This window comes from Morchella importuna (genome assembly GCF_003444635.1).
Source record: "Morchella importuna strain M04M26 chromosome Unknown Morimp01GS032, whole genome shotgun sequence".
Lineage (NCBI taxonomy): Eukaryota > Fungi > Ascomycota > Pezizomycetes > Pezizales > Morchellaceae > Morchella > Morchella importuna.
The window spans coordinates 78,777-95,784 of record NW_025763429.1 but is presented as its reverse complement, the minus strand read 5'-3'; the positions used below and the strand labels follow the sequence as shown (position 1 = coordinate 95,784).

Here is a 17,008-nt window from a genome sequence, read left to right as displayed (position 1 = left end):
CAGTCCGACATTTCCCGAATGAGATGCAGCTGGCGAATCATTGGCCCCATCGGCGCCAGCCGCTAACCAGAGTGGGAGAGTTGCCAAGAGATGTGTTCGTTCCTCGTCCAGCTACAGCAGCCCCAAAACCACGGTTTGCATCCACCACCCCACCGTCATAATTGATTTGTATCTATGTGGGGTAACTGCAGTAAAACAATAAAATTTGTTTCGACGACGCATTATCCCTTCACCTCGTGCTCTCGACTACATATATTTCTAACCCCAGAAATACAATGCTCACCAACAAGGTCGTTGAGCTTGAGAACAGCGGCAGCGAGACTGAGGACGTCGATATCTTCGAGCAGTCCATCTTCACCATCTTCGCCGAAGCGCGCAACCAGCACGGCGAGCCTGGCCACTATGTCCTCTACAAGTCCGATGTATACGGCGACATAAAGCTGCGCCTATCAGACCCGGACAAGGAGAACAACAGCCTCTTTTCGCACTTTCTTTGGAATGCACGTAATATAGCTCCGTCCGCCGGTTATAAAGTGTTTTTTTATGACGCAGCGGCTTTTGAGGATTTTTGCGTGGGGGAAGGGGGCTAATGAGGGATCAACGCGCGGCAGGTTTGTCTGGGAATATAGGCGGGTGTTCAAGCTGCTGAGATGATCACGGAGGGCGAGTTTGATGTCAAGGACCAAACGGTAGTTGAGATGGGGGCGGGCGCGGGGCTGCCAAGTATCATATCGGTGCTTGCAGGAGCTAAACAGGTATATTGAACTTTTTCCGGGATTCGTTATTGGTTTATTGGTTATTGGCTTTATTGAGAGAAGGGAATATTTTGAACTAATGAACCTGTCAAACATGCAGACGGTAATATCGGACTATCCCGCAGACGAGATCATTAGTAACATCAGCCAAAACATCGACACCAACATCACCTCCCCACCCGACCGCCAGCGGGTGTCCGTCGCCGGCCACATGTGGGGCGAGCTCAGCGACGATCTGTGCACGGCGAACCCGGGCGGGTTCACACGGGTCATTGCGGCCGACTGCTTCTGGATGGACTGGCAGCACGATAATCTGAGCAAGTCGATCGCACATCTGCTGGCCAAAGACGGAGGGCTCTGTCTCGCAATTGCCGGGTACCATACCGGGAGGGCAAAGGTTGCAAACTTCTTTGACTCTGCGGAGAGGGCCGGGCTGGAGCTAGTGGGACCCATCAGGGAGAGGAATACGGAGGGGGTGGAGAGGGAGTGGGTTAGGGATAGAGGGTTTGAGGACCCAGTGGAGAGGAAGCAGTGGTTGGCGATTGGGGTGTTCAGACATAAGTTGTGAATGTGTGGACTTGGGGAGTTTTGTAGATTTTGTTTTACTTTTGCGCGGTGCATGCTAGCTAGAGATAGATACCATAATCGTTTCTGAAGATGCTCTGGAATTATAGACTTTTATTTTTATTCTATTTACAATGCTATACTCTACTTCCTGCGGAAACAGATTGAAGATATAGCCTGCCCCGTCTTTCCCCCAAACGAGAAAGAAGGATAGGATATCTTCCCGTAGTACTCGAGATCTGTCACACAGCTATTAGCACTTCCTCCAAACATCACTCACAAACACAACCAGAAACCCACCTTGATTCACCAACAACTTCTTCTTCAGCTCCTCCTCCGTCCAATTACAGCTGGTGACCACCAACAGCCCGCCCCTCGCCATCACGCCCACCACCCCCTGCGTATACCCCTCATATAGCCTCCTCCCACTGCCATCCTCAAGCACCTCCCCACTCAACGAAATCGCATCAAACGTCCCCTTATCTAGCACGACCCCGAACCCCCCCTCCGGCACCCACTCCGCCGCACTCAACTCATCCTTCACACAATCCGCCACCACAAACCTCACCCTCTTCTCCACTCCCCTCTCCTTCGCAATCTTCTCCGCGAGCTCAACAGCCTTGGGCGAGTAATCGATCCCCACCATGGCACCCCCATCATCATCATACTCGCCGCACTCGACGAGCTCAAACAGCAGATGCCCATTACCCGTGCCGACGTCGAGGAAGGATGTTGAGGCGGGCAGGTCCTGCGAGGAGAGGTAGCGGAGGATGCGCGACTCGGCGTCCGACTCGTCGAACCAGATCTGGCCCTCGTTGGTGGGGTCGGCGGAGAAGTTGTGGGATTCGGTCTCGTAGGCTTGGTCCCAGCTGTGGTTCTTGCGGGTGTTAGTCTGTATGTAGATTGTGTTTGAGATCACTACTGGTATAGCTAATGATGCAATGGTAGCTGCAGCTGGAGAGGCAGGGAGGCAGGGAGGGAGGGAGGGAGGGAGGGAGGGAGGGAGGGAAGGAAGGAGAGGAGGGACCCACTATTCCTTGGTGCCCAGCTTGCTGGGGTTTAAGTGCTCGCTGGTGGGCTCTGGAGGTGAAGTCATTATTGCAGCGGTGTTATGAGTATATGGATGAGTGATATTGTACCCGATTGCTTTTTTGATATTGGGGACGCGCTATGGGACACCGGCGGGGTAGTGCACATGCGTGGTGGGGTAGGAGTGCGGCTCCGCACCCTGCCAAGCGTGCAGAAGTCTTGTCTCAACCTCAGCGTTCTGTGATGCTGGTTGAGGTTCAGAATTCTAGCCTGTTGTCTCTCGAAGGGTCAGGTTGGCACTAGAAATGAAAATAGTGCGAGTGTGAACATGTGAAGAAGGTCGTTTCCTCCGAGTGATAGGGCATGAATTAATACCTCTAAACCCACACGATAAGAACGGAGTGGTTACAGAGGAAAAAAAAATTTGTTTATATTTATCTTTACCACTCACAATTATTTTCTGCAACTAGCATATCTAGAGTTAGTACCTGTAGCAAAACAGATTTACAAAACTCATTCAGCCACGACTAAGAAATCCGGTATTTCCACCCCACTTCTTCTTCTTCTCCTCCTAATTGTTTCGGAGCAAATCAATAGATGCCTTTCTTCAAGCACTTAAGCTCGGGTCCCGCAATAATTTTTCAAACACACAAAGGATACCCAACGATCTATCAAAAACAAAAAGACCTCGAATTTATTTGCCCAGTTCCACTCCCTGAGATCGTCTACGGAGAAGTTTGCATCAATTCCCCGAGATTGGCCAATGCCTGGTTCGCAAAAAATCGAACATCTACGTCTTCATCTCCTTGCAGTTTCTCCAGACTTGGAGTGATCTGCTTCTGTATCAACTCCAAACCTGCAGGGCATGGGCCATTGTTTGCATCCTCCGGCCGCAGGCTCGCCAAGGTTCCTTCGGCGGGGAGCTGTCGGAGAACATTGATAAGAACTCCATAAGACTTCGCAACGTTGAAACGAATGTTGGGGATTGGGTCATCGATCAGCTGGTTGATCATGGGTAGGATATATTCTTGGATGACCGCGATATTGACAGCGGGGGCGAGTGTCTGGGATTTCCGTTAGTTTCAAAGGATTTGCTAGAGAAAAACGGGGAATGCACTTACCGTGATCGCAGCACAGGTTGTCATACGGTACAAATAATTAGTTTGGTTGCCCATAGCCATAACTTTAGGGATGATAGTCTGTCTAGCCCATTCAACGCCAAACACCTCTGTCAACTTTTTCAGGTTTTGAGTTGCAGCTTCACGGATTGAAAAGACAGTGTCTCCCAACCAGCTCATGCACAAGTTTCCGAGCTTCTCATCGAAAAATTCTACGCCTAGCTGTTTGGCGAGGAGGGGAATGTATTCAATGATCGCCAATCTTACTCGCCACTGTTTATCTTCGGCCAATTGGACGATAGCTGGAAGGAGGGATTGAGAAAGAAGCTCAATACCGATAACTATTAAAAGATATCAGTATCCAGATAAATAGAAGAATAGAGCCATTATTACCATCATTTACAAGCTCCAGTTTTGAGATGATGTGTAGACGCACATCGGGAAATTCGTCCTTGAGCATCTGTAGGAACATTGGCAGGAGGTGCGCAATTGTTCTAAAGTGCGAAAAGATACTTAGTATAGCACTCTCCAAGCTTCAAAGACAAAGATTCACTCACTCGTCCTTTCCAAGAATGGGGGCAAGTCCACTGATTTGCGTGCCCAGAGAGGCCCTGACATGCTGGGAGCCATCGCTGACCAAGTCCTCAACAGCTCCCATGATCTCATCCAAAAGAGTCTGGCGGTCAAGCAACCCACAGAATCCTACATTTCACTTAACTTATCTGTCCCTTTGACTGAATAATGGAGTAAAATGATTACCTGGGATTTGTCCGGCAACAGCAGTTCGGACCTCCGCCTCGGAGTCCTTCAAAAGTTTGACAAAAGCAGGAACAAGATCGCGCCTAACAATGTCATCTCCGACAGCTTTCGCAAGCTAAGCAAAAATCCGATATGTCAGTTGAATCTGACATTCTCCTTGTAGCATAACCAATAATTACCTTCTCGAATCTGTCCGCAACCATGTATCTGACTCTCCAACTCTTGTCTCCAAACAAGCTTCTGAGAATAGCCAAGAGGACTGAATGACTTTGTTGTTGGTCCTTGGGCACAACCTCCGCAATGCTAATCAAAACCTCCACCGTCAACAACCTTACGCTGTCCTGATCATCCTGGGCCAAATGTTGGAACAGAGGAATCATCTCGCTAGCTACCAACTCAGCGGGCATAGCCTTGACGAATTTTGCCAGGTTTGTAGCTGCCTGTCTTCGTACCATGGGGGTATCATCGTGTACGAGCTGGGAGAATTGCGATCTAAGTGAATCCTGGGAGCGAGGGGATGATTTTGAGTATGGGACCGTGTAGAGACCCGTCGCCGAGATCTTTGAAGTAAACCAATCGGCTTTTGAAAGACGAATGACAAGAGGAATAAAATATTCTTCGATTTGAGCTTGAGACAGGTCATCGCATATTTTGTTGAGTGATTCGACTGCCTATGATACTTGTCAGGGCTAGAATACGAGGCGCAACTCGGTTGATACGCCAAGGAAATTAAAGTTGAAGCTTCATAAACCTACCTTCTCACGCACAAGTGGCTCTTCAATAGCAGCAAGATTCTCCAGAGGTGAGAGAAGCACGTGACCATGTTCAGGACCTCCAACATATTCCACAAAATTTCCAAGCTCCTCGCTGAGAGCAGTCAATACCTCATCTTCGTCTTCTACAGATTCTGTTGCCCATGAAAATACGCCAGTCAGCACTACTCGAATGGATGAAAATGCATGATGCTTGGTTTATTTGTTTTCTCTTTTCCTCTCTCTCTCCTCTCCCTGTCTCTTTTTTTCTCTTTGCTTTTTCATCATTATTTTTTGACATTCACTATTATGCGTACCGTCTAAAAATGGAATGAGTTCATCCCGGGTTCGTTCTGCGCCCAGCGCGAGAGCGATGGTCGATAGACGCTTGATAGCGTTCAAGCGGAGAAGAACATCGTCATGCTGCAGCCTCCATTAGTAACTTGTGCTCCATAATCAACAATGTTCGCCGAGTATCGCCAGGTTAGTTCCAACCTTTAGTTCATCTATCAGGACAGCTATTGGGTAAAGCTCATCGGAAGCGGGCTGAAGATCCATTGTGCAAAGAGGAGCAAGGGATCAGCTTGTTAGGGTCGTGCGTAGTTATTGATCTCGATAGGAGATCGATGGAGGTGTCTTAGGTGAAGGATACTATTGTTGTTAGAGGTAGCTCGAGGGAAATCGAGAGGTTTACTGGGCACTATGAAATGTAAGAGGGATGGAATTAGTTGAAGAGCCTCAAGGGTGGTGGGGGGGATCTCGCTGAGTAGGTAGATCGTTGAAGGGTATCGTGCAGGGAGGGGCAATCATATCGGATAAGGGGGGGGATGGGGGTGGTGGTATGGCAAGTCAAGAATTACTAACAAGAGTTGGTTGGGGGTATTGATGAAATAAACTGTGTACTATGGTATCTTATGCTTGCTTGCTGGGCTGCGACCGATAGCGTCCAACAGGTCGAAGCAGCAGCGGGCGAGCAAAGAGGGTAGAGGGCAGAGGGGAGGGGGGTGTCAGAGGAGAGGGAGGAAATGTCAAGAAGAGAGGAAGCAGCAGCAACAAGTGGAGAAGAAGCGGGAATGAGGGGAGGGACACACACGGTAATTGAGCAAAAGGGCGTGGGCGTGGATGGATGGATGGAGTGTTGATGTGGATGTGGGGGAAGGAGAACAGGCTTGAGCTGATATGGCTTGGGATGAGGGGCTTGTGTTGTTGCTGGAATAAGAGCAACGAGTGGGATGTGTTGGTTGTGTGAGGTGAGAGATGCTGTTTTTCTTTCTCTGTCGCACCCTGCTGGCTCTGCTAGTAAAGTCGAGTGAGAAGCAGCACACAGATAGCACAAAATAACTACAAAGCACCTTACTATCAAGCAAGTAGGAAGCTGGTCCCGTGTAGAGGTGATGTATTACGCCACATTTTGTAGATAGTTGGTATCTCGCACCGCCACACTATGAGGCTTATCTGAAACCCCCGCACAACCCACCAGCCTTTGACCCCTCCAAACCCCTCCATCGAGTCATATCTGCCAAATCACAGCTGCCGACTGCAGAGCTCACAGACCTCATCGCAGCTCAATTAACAACCTCTGTTTATCTGTTTGATAGAGAGCCAGCAGGCCACCTTAAGCCATGCCTACCGTTGCAGTAAATAAGTATGATCTCTTCGAGGCTCTTGGCCAGCAGTACACCACCGAAGAATTCGATGAGCTCTGCTTCGAGTTTGGTATGCGGCTCTGTCTCTATTTTTATATATGCATAGTTAATCGTATCACTAACCATGGTTTTCGAAATCCATAGGTATCGAGTTGGACGAAGATGTATGGTCTCATGAAAAATACTTCATGGTTTTGGAAATGATTGTTCTGACAGTGTTCTAATTTATCAATAGACTGAGGGCGATGCCGACAGACCAAAAGACCAGCCGCCTCAACTCAAAATTGAAATTCCCGCCAACAGGTAAAATTATCCTCGCCGTTAAAGATTGCAGGAGTTGACACACAGTAGATATGACATGCTCTGCCACGAGGGTATTTCCCTAATGTTGAACATCTTCCGTGGAAAGACCCCAATGCCAAATTACCGTGTCGTTCCTCCCGCTGAGGGCCAAGTTCACGAGATCCATGTCCATGAATCGGTACCAGACAGACTTTGATTTCCAGCACATGATATTTCTACTGACACCGAGCACCAGACTACTCAAATCCGGCCGTATGTCTCCGCTGCTGTGCTGCGTGGGATCAAGTTCACCCAGGACCGATATGACTCATTCATTGCGCTCCAAGATAAACTTCACCAGAACCTGTGTCGCCAGCGTACATTGGTGTCTATGGGGACCCATGATCTCGACACAGTAAAGGGACCCTTCACCTACGAGGCCCTCTCACCGGAGGAGATTGTCTTTACGCCATTGAACCAGGAGAAGGTTATGAACGGGAAGGAATTGATGGAGTTCTACGAGGTTCGCGCTCGGGCGAGATCCTGCTGGAGGATATTCCACATTTGCTGAAGCTCTGGTTTTAGAACGACAGGAACCTCGGGAAATACCTCCACATCATCAGGGACTCGCCCGTGTACCCTGTTATCCTCGACGCTGAGCGCAACGTCTGCTCACTCCCCCCAATCATCAACAGCAACCGCTCAAAGATCACTCTCGACACCCGAAATGTCTTTATTGAGGTCACAGCGACTGACCGCACCAAGGTCGAGATCGTTACCAACATCCTCGTCGCAATGTTCTCCCAATACTGCGACGAAGCTTTCACGTATTTCTCCCTCCTCCTCCTCCTCCTCCGCAGATCCCGCAAGCGCTACTAACACCCCAATAGCGTGGAACCCGTCAAGATTGTCTCTACCCACAACTCCGAGTCCCGTGAAGTACCCAATCTCACCCCCCGCTCCACAACCGCCGAAATCAGCTACATCAACTCGTGCTGCGGTCTCTCCCTCACCGCCGAGGAGATCTGCAAGCTCCTCGAGAAGATGTCCTTCATTGCCAAACCCTCCACCACAGACGCCGACATAATCGATATCGAGGTCCCCGTTACCCGCGCCGACGTACTCCACCAATGCGACATCATGGAAGACGTCGCGATTGCCTACGGCTACAACAACCTTCCCAAGACCTTCCCCGGCAAATCGGGTACCATCGCCGCTCCTCTTCCCCTCAACAAGCTCGGCGACATTGTACGTCTCGAGGCTGCAATGTGTGGATGGAGTGAGGTGATGCCGCTCATCCTGTGCTCGCACGACGAGAACTTTGCGTGGCTCAACCGCACCGACGACGGCAAGACGGCCGTGAGGCTCGCCAACCCAAAGACCGCAGAGTACCAGGTTGTGCGTACCTCGCTGCTGCCCGGTATCTTGAAGACAATTAGGGAGAACAGGAAGCACTCGCTCCCAATCAAGGTTTTTGAGAGCAGCGATGTTGCGTTCAAAGATGAGAGTCTGGAGAGGAAGAGTCGCAACGAGAGACATTTTGCGGCGGCGATCTGCGGGAAGACAAGTGGATTTGAGGTAGTCCATGGTCTGCTGGATAGAGTTATGGCCATGTTGTCTACGGGTGTGAAGGAGAGCGGTGCGGAGGAGGCGAAGGAGGGATACTGGATTGAGGCCTGCGACGGTGAGCCGTATAGAACTTTCTGTGTCTTAGAAACAGCACTGACATAAAGAACAGACCCAACATACTTCCCTGGCCGCGCAGCCAGTATCTGGATCAGCTACCAGGACGGCAGAAAGGCGTCAATTGGAACCTTTGGAATGTGAGTGATAATTCATGACGCAGCTCTCCCCCCGCCAAGACTAACAAAACGACAGTCTTCACCCCTCCGTTCTGGAGAAGTTTGAAATCCCATACCCGGTTTCGGCGATGGAGATAAATCTCGAGGCATTCTTGTAGACGGGTCTGTGATCTGTTGGTGAGGGCCAGGCATTTGAGATTTCTGGGCTGGAATACCATATTGCATTGGGTTCTTTCGTGCTAGTTAGCTTGGGCTTGAGGTTTGGTTTTAGAATAAATAAATAAAAAAGCTTTCTATCTTTCAGTGCGAGGGCTTGATCCCTCAGATACAGTCATTTTTGGGGTAAAGAGCGGTTGCATCTCGAGATATCACTCGCAAAAAGGGGATAATCATCATCACATTTTAGCAACTAGCATCCTACAAACAATTCTTGGATTATCAACCAACAGCTAGCAACCACTACAGATACCGAACTATAGCTACCGCGTAAGACGTAACACGAAAGCCATCAGTTAAGGTTTGTACTTGCTGGATCTAAATAATATCTAATTTGCTTATCCCATCCACAATCCTCAACCAGATGAAAATATGTCTTTTTTCTTAAAATAAACTCGTAGACGTCTGGTGCGAAACTGTACATAGGCTATAGTCATCGATCAGCTGTAAAGACATTCAATATTCTCTCTTTCATTATTTTTACACCCACAGTCTTATCAATTCCTGAAATTCTACTCGCCATGCTGATCTATCATGTCTCTGCAAGATCTCCAGCTATATGCTGTTTGTGAGATTTCTGGCCAGTTTGTCAAGTCTGGTTTCTGGTGCAATATATTCTATGGACTTGAAAAACCTCGGACGAAAGCTACACGTAAACGCAACCATCTGGTAACGTCTACATATGTCAACCTTATATGATGTTTGGCTTCATCAAGCGTCGGGATCATGGCCTCAAATAAACCTATAAACCCACTTGACGTCGCGGACCCCACTGCATGACAAAGGACAACATTTATGCTCCTTTCGAGTCCTCGACATCGCCCAAGACCAAACAGGGACAAAAAGGCCACAAGGTGCCTCTCCCCGTGAGAGAGAGGTAAAAAGATGACCAATGCAACTTCCCCGTAAGGCGAAGGGCAGAGATCAGGCCCCCTCTCGCAAAGCAAAGAGGAGAAACCAAAACCGATGTCACCTCCCAAAGAAAGTGACAAAGATAAAACCCTTCTCCCAAAAGTAGGGGGAGAGAGACAAAAAGAGGGGCAAGCAACCCAAAAAAGACCAGCAGCCCTTATCAAGTCCTCGGCATCGCCCAGGACCCAAGAGGGGCCGAAAAAAGAATGTCGAATATTGGCCTCCTCCCGATGAAGGGAGGAGGCAGAGCACTATAAAAAAAGAAATCTCCTCCACGTGAGGGGAGGGGCGCCAAAGCACTCCCCCGTGGGGGGGGGGGGGGGGAGAAGACACAGAAATGGAGTCCAGCCCATGATGGGGCGGTTACTAGGTGCTCTAACCCCCCGACGGGGGGCGAGGGAGAAGGGTTGCTGGGGCAGGGGGAGGGGGAGAAAAAAGAGGGTTGTCGTATGGCCCCGTGAGGGTTTGAGGAGGGAGGAGGAGGAGGGGGGGAAGGAGAGCCATTAGTGGCTACATGTTGAGGATGCTGTTGCATGAGGATGGAGAAAAAAGAAGGGAGGAGGGGAATTTGCGCCTTTTATGGCTGCTGTGCCAAGGGTGGTTGACTGGCTGGGGCTTGGTAGAGAAGGTCTTCGCTAACGGTTCATAGCTTGATTGTCTCTTGGATCATCCGTATAGGTACATGTACTACTGAGATGCCCGCTTGGTATTTTCCTACTGGGAGGAGAGGTATGCGAATCGAGTCACAGGGCATCACTCGCATGCCAAGCCCACATACCTACATGTACCTACATGTACTATGACTCCCAACCGACGAGATACAGGGCGGGGGAAGAGTTAGATCAGAAGAGTGATGATTCAGAGAGTTCTTTAGCTCGATAACATACTACATGTATGTACAAGTAGTCAGATTTGGGTTCACACACAAAACCCCCTCCGGGCCAAAATAGATATGTGACACACACCAATCTATCCGAGCGTGGACATCCTTTCGTTCGTTGCAGTAACAACAGAGACAGATCAAGCCCACGATGGCATGACGATATTCAGGAAATCTAGCTATCTACGGACCGTAGAGGCATAACAATAGGTATAAGAGGGGACACAGCAAAAGGAGGTTCACAGAGTGAGGGTTAAGTTTTACTACCGAGCAAAAGCCGCCCCCAAGAAGCCTTCCCCCCCCCCCCACACCCCCAATTTTTACTTTTGAGAGAGAATTTGGAACATGAGAGAAGTGGTGTGGGGAGAGTGTGCCTAGTGTTTAGTGATATGTATTGTCGGGTGCCAAAAATAGCCGATCACCTCTCGACAACGTCGAAATCCACTTGAGGCCAGAACAACCCAATAATCAGGAGAGCAATTGACTAATTTCAGGTCTCCTAAACGGGAGTTAGATGCTTGAAAAGAATGGACTTGTCATGAGCCCCATAAGACCAGCTATGCTCTTATGGCTTGGCAACACATAAAATCGCTGTTAGTAGCTTTAGACCTTGGAACATTATCATTACAATACTATTACATACAGTCTTTGCATTATAAACATCACTCCCGTGTCTTGGTGACTGTAGTGGGGTGATAGGACTTACCCCTCTGACCTCGAAGGTCTCGATGTGAGGTTTGTTGGCAGGACAGTTTTGGTTGCTATGAGCCTCACGAGGGTGCCAGTGATCGGTTATTTTTGGAACCCGATAATGTTGTACTTTTGAGGCCACATTTGTGCTTGGGATGAAGGACATTTGATGTTGGTGGAGGTTATCGTAACAGTAACTGCAGAGGACATGAATGACGTTGTTCGAATGTTTACTCCCCACAACTCTATATATGGAATTTCTTACGGGATTTTTTTTATCCTAGTATACATGTATGGTGGAAGGTGCGGGGAGTGGTAGAAGAGTTGGATCAGGAACTATCACTCGGTTTCGTGTCTAGCGGCAACAGCTGAAACAGCCGCAACCACCTATATACCACCAATATAATTAAGACCACGGAATAAATGACAAAACGAGTACCAAGTACCGATCAAGAAGTCATATGTAAAGTATAGCTCATTTATTTTCTATAGATCCCAACCTATATAACATACAAATACAGTGTAACTTTACGCCCTCTACACCACGAGATAAAAAACAAAGAAAGAAAGAGTGAGCACAATTCACAGCTACTGCTCCTTGGCGTGTTCCTTCTCCAACTTTGCCTTCTTCTTGGCAACCTCACTTTGCCTCTTCATCTCCGCCTCCGCGCCAACACCGCCAAAGACGAGACCAACACCGAGCCATTGCATACCGGAGAGACTATGTCCAAACGCAAACACGGAGAAGATCATTGACAACATCTTTCGGGTGACGGTGACAGTCACGAGGACAAGAGAGCCGAACTTGGAGAGTGTGTGGACTGGGGATTGATTAGTATTCTTCCTCTATTTAATTTAGCCTGGGAGAGGAGACTTACAGATGAACACCTGGCCGAGACCACCGCAGATAGCGAATCCAAGGATATCCATGGCGATCTTAGGATGCTCCTGGACGAATGCGAGTGCATCGGCCAACTCATTGCTCCACGGGTTCAATGCAAGGTAGGTGAGAGTCATGACGGATGAGAGAGTATTGAGCGCAGTCATCATCTGCGGCCCACTCACGACACCCTTAGGAGTGCGCGCAAAGATATCATCCTGAATGGTGTTTGTGAGACCATCAAACAGGAGGTTGACACCAAGTAGGAACATTCCCCACAGTACGTTCTTCTCCGACTCGGAGGTAGAGGACTTCTTCATCTTCTTGGGGCTGCTGGGGTACAGGGTAAAGACGGCAACGCCGGCAGTGACAAGCATGACGACAACGTACTTGTAGAGGGGATACTTGCGCCTGAAGAGGGTGACGTGCAGGAACATGACGGGGAGGAGCTTGCATGACTTTGCAAGGATATAGGTAATGTAGTCGATGTGTCTGAGCGACGCATAGCCAAAGGGCGAGGCGAGTGATTGGGTTATCGACACGAGGAGAAGCCTAAGTGAGATTGAGAGATTGGGGAACACTCGCGCAGTGGTGGAACCAGCGTTGGAGTAGCGGAAATATATGTATCCGGTAAACGCTGCGAAGATCGATTGGACGGTGTTGAGAACGAGCGACGCGCGAAAGATCTTCTTGTCTGCGCCATAGGGAGTGGTGGTTATTCTCTCCTGCAAGAGTGCCCAAGTCAAGCTAAGAGCTCGTTAGCGGAGTGCGCAGAAGAGGTAATGATCATGGTGCCTACAATGAAGCATAGATGCCACCAACACAGATGACCAGCTGGAATATGGAGCTCCCATGGTCCTTTGCTTCCTCGGCTCTGTGGGCGACTGAGTCAGCAACGGCAGTGATGGGGTCCTTTGCGGTCTTTGCGGTCTTTGCATGATGATGATGGCGACTCCTTGGAGAGGAGGTCTTTAAACGTGTCATTTTTATAAGTAAGAGAAAGTAGTTTGTGGAAATGGCAGAAAAGGCACTGAACTCAATTCAGTATAAAGGCGGGTTAGAGTAAGAAAAAGGAAGAATAGGAATAGGAAGTGAGGGACAGCACAAGGCTTATGCAGGGGAAATAGCGAGTGTGTGCAGCGAGTGGGGGGGGGGGGGGGAAGAGATGTGGGGAGTGAATGAGAGGAAGAAGAAGAAGAAGAAGAAGTAGAGCAGAAGAAGAGGAGGAGGGATGTGGGAGTTGGGTCGAGATGAGCTCTCTCTTTCTCTCTCTCGCTCACCTCACTTGTTCTCCAATTCTGTCCTTTGACCACGGTGTTCTTCGGATGAGTCCAAGCTCTCGCCTCACCAATCTGTGTCGCACTCGCGCTTTCTTCTTTTTTCCCAGCGAGCGATTCTGCCAGGAACGAGCAACTGCAGCAGCAACCAGCAGCAGGGCAGGGCAGGGATGCAGCAGCCAGCCAGCCAGCCAGGGATCGATCAGCAAGCAGCACCACTGCACCAGCCAGTAACCAGTCGGTCAGAATCCGTCAGACCACGGTCCCCAGTGGCTGTACAGTGTGGAGAAGCTGCGGTTAGTGTGTGGCTGCTGCACCTGCCATTGGCTCTACGCGCAGTCTGCGTAGCCCACATCCAACCAACTCTATTTTGAGCCTCAACCCCTGGCTGGCCCAGCGTTGGATCCTGGAGAGCCGAAGAGAGAGAAGAGAGGAAGGGGGAAAAAAAAAAAAGAAGAAGGGGTAAAAGAAGGGATGGCCCAGGGGGTCGGGTGGGAACAGAACATGGAGAGAGACCACCGTCCATGCAAACTAGCTGGAATATATATGTGGGTCCTCTATAGGCACAGTGCAACTCTATGTAGGGTCCCGTTCCCCAGAGAAAGGGCTGCAGCGGAATTTAAAAGAGAGAGACCCGAGTCCCGGTCTGTACCTAGGTGTGGTATCATAATCATACATGTATGTACATTCTTCTACTCACTTGGAGTCACTCCATGCTCTACCTATATCCTCTAGACTAAAGCTGCTGCCGTTCCCCCCCTCGAGTGCGTGGATGTGCATGATCATGGGGAGAAAAGAGCAGTAATAGCCATATGCACAGCGCAGTAGTGCGAGGGCCGAGGAAAGGAAGAGGAAGTCGGAGACCGAGCCGTGCACCCAGTAGGAGGGGGGGAGATCTGGAGAATTCTATGTAACTAAGGGCATGAGCATGAAGCGTGGGAGCATGAGGTCCATGACCAGAACCATACGATGCCGGCATTCCTCAGTCATGTCAGGGACTGCAGAGAAAAGGGTTGTCGGAGAAGGAAGACGAGGAGGCAAGGACGGGGACGGAGCGAATGGGGACCGGTCTACATGCTTTTTTTCTTCCTTTCTCTCTCTCTTCTCTTTCTTACTCTGTCCACGGTGTCTCTCTTCTTCTTCTTCTTCTTCTCATTCCCTCACTGCTGCTCACTCTCTCACTCTCACTCTCACGCAGCACTCATTCATCACTCATTTAATGCTTCATCCGTCCATTCCTTCAGTCAGTCAATAATAACCATCAGACAGACAGACGACATTCTCTCAGACGGTGCTGCTACTTGCTTGCTCTCTTACTTGCTCTATTGCATACATTCAATACTTGCTACTACTGCTACTGCTACTACTTACTTTACTGTGCTCTAACAAATATTACTATTCTATATACATACATACATACATACCCATCTCACCGTGCTCGACTGTTTGTCTTGCTGTGTTCCCACGATAGCTCTCGTTCTCCCTTCTCGCAATGTCTCAAGACCTACTGAGTGAATTCGCAGAATTCTCCTCCTCCTACTCCTCCCCAAGCCCTCTGCTCCCACCATACCAAACTCCAGAGCACCACCCAACAGCCGCCGCTTCACCTCCGCAGACCCCCTCGGCCTCGACCTGTCCTCTGCCCCCCCTCCTCCCCAGAACGCCCCACTCCACAATGTCCCCCTGGTCCGGACCGGCTCCCACGGCCACCAGCACCGAGCATCCGCGACGAATTTCGACGACCTCCTTGCATACGTCAACAACCCGCAAGCACCATGGCCCCCAAAGCCGCACCACATGTCGAGGCTAGGCCACACCCCGAGACAGATGTCCTACCATGGCCCTCTGCCAAACCCAAAGAAGATTGATCTTTTTGAAGCTCTGGGGAACGACTTTTCGGGGAGCGATGGGAGGGGTGGGAGGTTCACGCCCCCGCCACTACCGAGATCGTCGAGCAGGAATGGACACAGCATCAGTCGGAAGACGACCCCGGTATCGCATCAGGGAGGTAGCACGAACGGATCTGCGTATGGAAGCTTCTCGGCGCCTACGCCGCCGCCAGATCTACTCGACCTCATGGACAGCGACAAGCTCGAGTGCGAGGCAGAGGACGATTTTGGAGATTTTGCGTCTGCGACGACAAGTGCTCCGAGGAAACCGTCAATGCCGGCGCTGACACCCATGCAAGCTCTATCACCGACGCCAGCAACGGCTACTAATACGGCGCCTGGCACACCGAATTCGGGCTCGTCGGGGAATCATACGCCAAAGAATAGCTTTTCGGGAGTGCAGCAGTACGGCAATGGGCTACGGAATAACACGCCGCCACCGAGCTCAATGTCTGGGTTTAGCTTTCCCGCGGTGAACAATGCCCCCAAGGACAGTTTCGCGGGGCTACAGAGCTTAAATCCGGCGCGGAACAGCATTGGCACGCCGCCTCCAGCGTCACTATCAGGGTTCAGTTTCCCTTCGACTGCAGCAGCTACACCGCCGAGAAATAGCCTACCAGGACTACAGACGGGTGGCAATTACCGGAACAGCATGAGCGGTTCAATTGCTCCGCCGACGCCGCCAAAACCGACAAACCAGCTCTTGACGAAGCTCGTTACCCCGATGCTGATGGATGACGATGACGACTTTGGCGACTTTATCTCGTCTCCTGTTGTCTCTGCTGCACCCAAGAACGTCTTCAACACCCCGCCGCCTGCCGCTAAAAGTTTTAGTAGCCCGCCGCGAACACATACCAGCCGTCCCAGCATCACGTTGAAGAACTTTGCGCCCACGCACCTCTCACCACCCCGGAAACTAGTGCAAGAAGAAGACCCAATGCCGCCGGTAGCGGTCCTGCTAACAGCATTCCCACCATTGTTTCTACTACCGCAGACCCACCTCCTCGACAAGCTCACCGCGCTCCCGTTCCCTCTCCGACAACGCGTCCTCTCGGACCCCAAGTCCCGCGATTTCCTCGAAGGCACCTGCGAGCTCGGGCGGGTGGCAGGGCGCATCATCGCCGGCCGAAAGCGGCGGCCCAAGACTGTTGGCCGCGGGCGTGCAGGCAGCGGCGGGATGAAGCTAGCGGGCGGTGCCAATTCGGGGTGGGAACAGCAGAAGGAGGAGCGCGAGGTCAAGGAGACGTGTCGGCTGTGGAGCGACGGCGCTGGACGACTGAAGGCTGCAATGGGAGCGGGGGTTCCAGAGGTCATGGACGAGGTCGGACGCATACCTGCTAAGGTTGTTGGCGGGTGTAAGCTGTGCGGGCTGGCGAAGAGTGAGGTGCTGCCGGGGCTGAGGGAGCGGACGGAGAGGTTGGGGTGGTGGGATGCGGGGTGGGGCGGGCATGGCGGGTGTAGGGGGTTTTGGGAGAAGCATGGGAAGACGCTGAAGGGTTGATGGTGATGGTGATGGATTGGAGGTATTGTTGTTTTGTTGTGCGGAGATGATTGGGT

The 17,008-nt window shown here is 50.7% G+C and overlaps 6 protein-coding genes across 6 annotated transcripts; 3 read left to right on the top strand and 3 right to left on the bottom strand.

Moving 5' to 3' along the window:
- Positions 1-275: 275 nt before the first annotated feature.
- Positions 276-1,323, top strand: LAJ45_08823 (uncharacterized protein; the record flags this gene model as incomplete). The annotated part of the gene is made up of 3 exons (XM_046118372.1): positions 276-500; positions 630-755; positions 856-1,323. 3 exons carry the CDS (start codon positions 276-278, stop codon positions 1,321-1,323), a joined length of 819 nt encoding a protein of 272 aa, XP_045968328.1.
- A 140-nt stretch (positions 1,324-1,463) lies between these two features.
- LAJ45_08822 (uncharacterized protein) lies at positions 1,464-2,415 on the bottom strand (the record flags this gene model as incomplete). The annotated part of the gene is made up of 3 exons (XM_046118371.1): positions 1,464-1,558; positions 1,620-2,188; positions 2,351-2,415. 3 exons carry the CDS (start codon positions 2,413-2,415, stop codon positions 1,464-1,466), a joined length of 729 nt encoding a protein of 242 aa, XP_045968327.1.
- A 658-nt stretch (positions 2,416-3,073) lies between these two features.
- Positions 3,074-5,535, bottom strand: LAJ45_08821 (uncharacterized protein; the record flags this gene model as incomplete). Its single annotated transcript, XM_046118370.1, has 9 exons — positions 3,074-3,412; positions 3,470-3,807; positions 3,860-3,960; positions 4,024-4,168; positions 4,226-4,340; positions 4,405-4,896; positions 4,981-5,132; positions 5,295-5,400; positions 5,473-5,535. 9 exons carry the CDS (start codon positions 5,533-5,535, stop codon positions 3,074-3,076), a joined length of 1,851 nt encoding a protein of 616 aa, XP_045968326.1.
- Positions 5,536-6,599: 1,064 nt separating this feature from the next.
- On the top strand, positions 6,600-8,865 carry LAJ45_08820 (uncharacterized protein; the record flags this gene model as incomplete). The annotated part of the gene is made up of 9 exons (XM_046118369.1): positions 6,600-6,693; positions 6,768-6,787; positions 6,859-6,926; positions 6,975-7,104; positions 7,162-7,428; positions 7,491-7,732; positions 7,796-8,589; positions 8,644-8,728; positions 8,784-8,865. The coding sequence occupies 9 exons, from the start codon at positions 6,600-6,602 to the stop codon at positions 8,863-8,865; spliced, it is 1,782 nt and encodes a 593-aa protein (XP_045968325.1).
- Positions 8,866-11,993: 3,128 nt separating this feature from the next.
- LAJ45_08819 (uncharacterized protein) lies at positions 11,994-13,269 on the bottom strand (the record flags this gene model as incomplete). The annotated part of the gene is made up of 3 exons (XM_046118368.1): positions 11,994-12,226; positions 12,284-13,032; positions 13,085-13,269. The coding sequence occupies 3 exons, from the start codon at positions 13,267-13,269 to the stop codon at positions 11,994-11,996; spliced, it is 1,167 nt and encodes a 388-aa protein (XP_045968324.1).
- Positions 13,270-14,550: 1,281 nt separating this feature from the next.
- On the top strand, positions 14,551-16,952 carry LAJ45_08818 (uncharacterized protein; the record flags this gene model as incomplete). The annotated part of the gene is made up of 2 exons (XM_046118367.1): positions 14,551-14,630; positions 15,086-16,952. 2 exons carry the CDS (start codon positions 14,551-14,553, stop codon positions 16,950-16,952), a joined length of 1,947 nt encoding a protein of 648 aa, XP_045968323.1.
- Between the last annotated feature and the right edge of the window lie 56 nt (positions 16,953-17,008).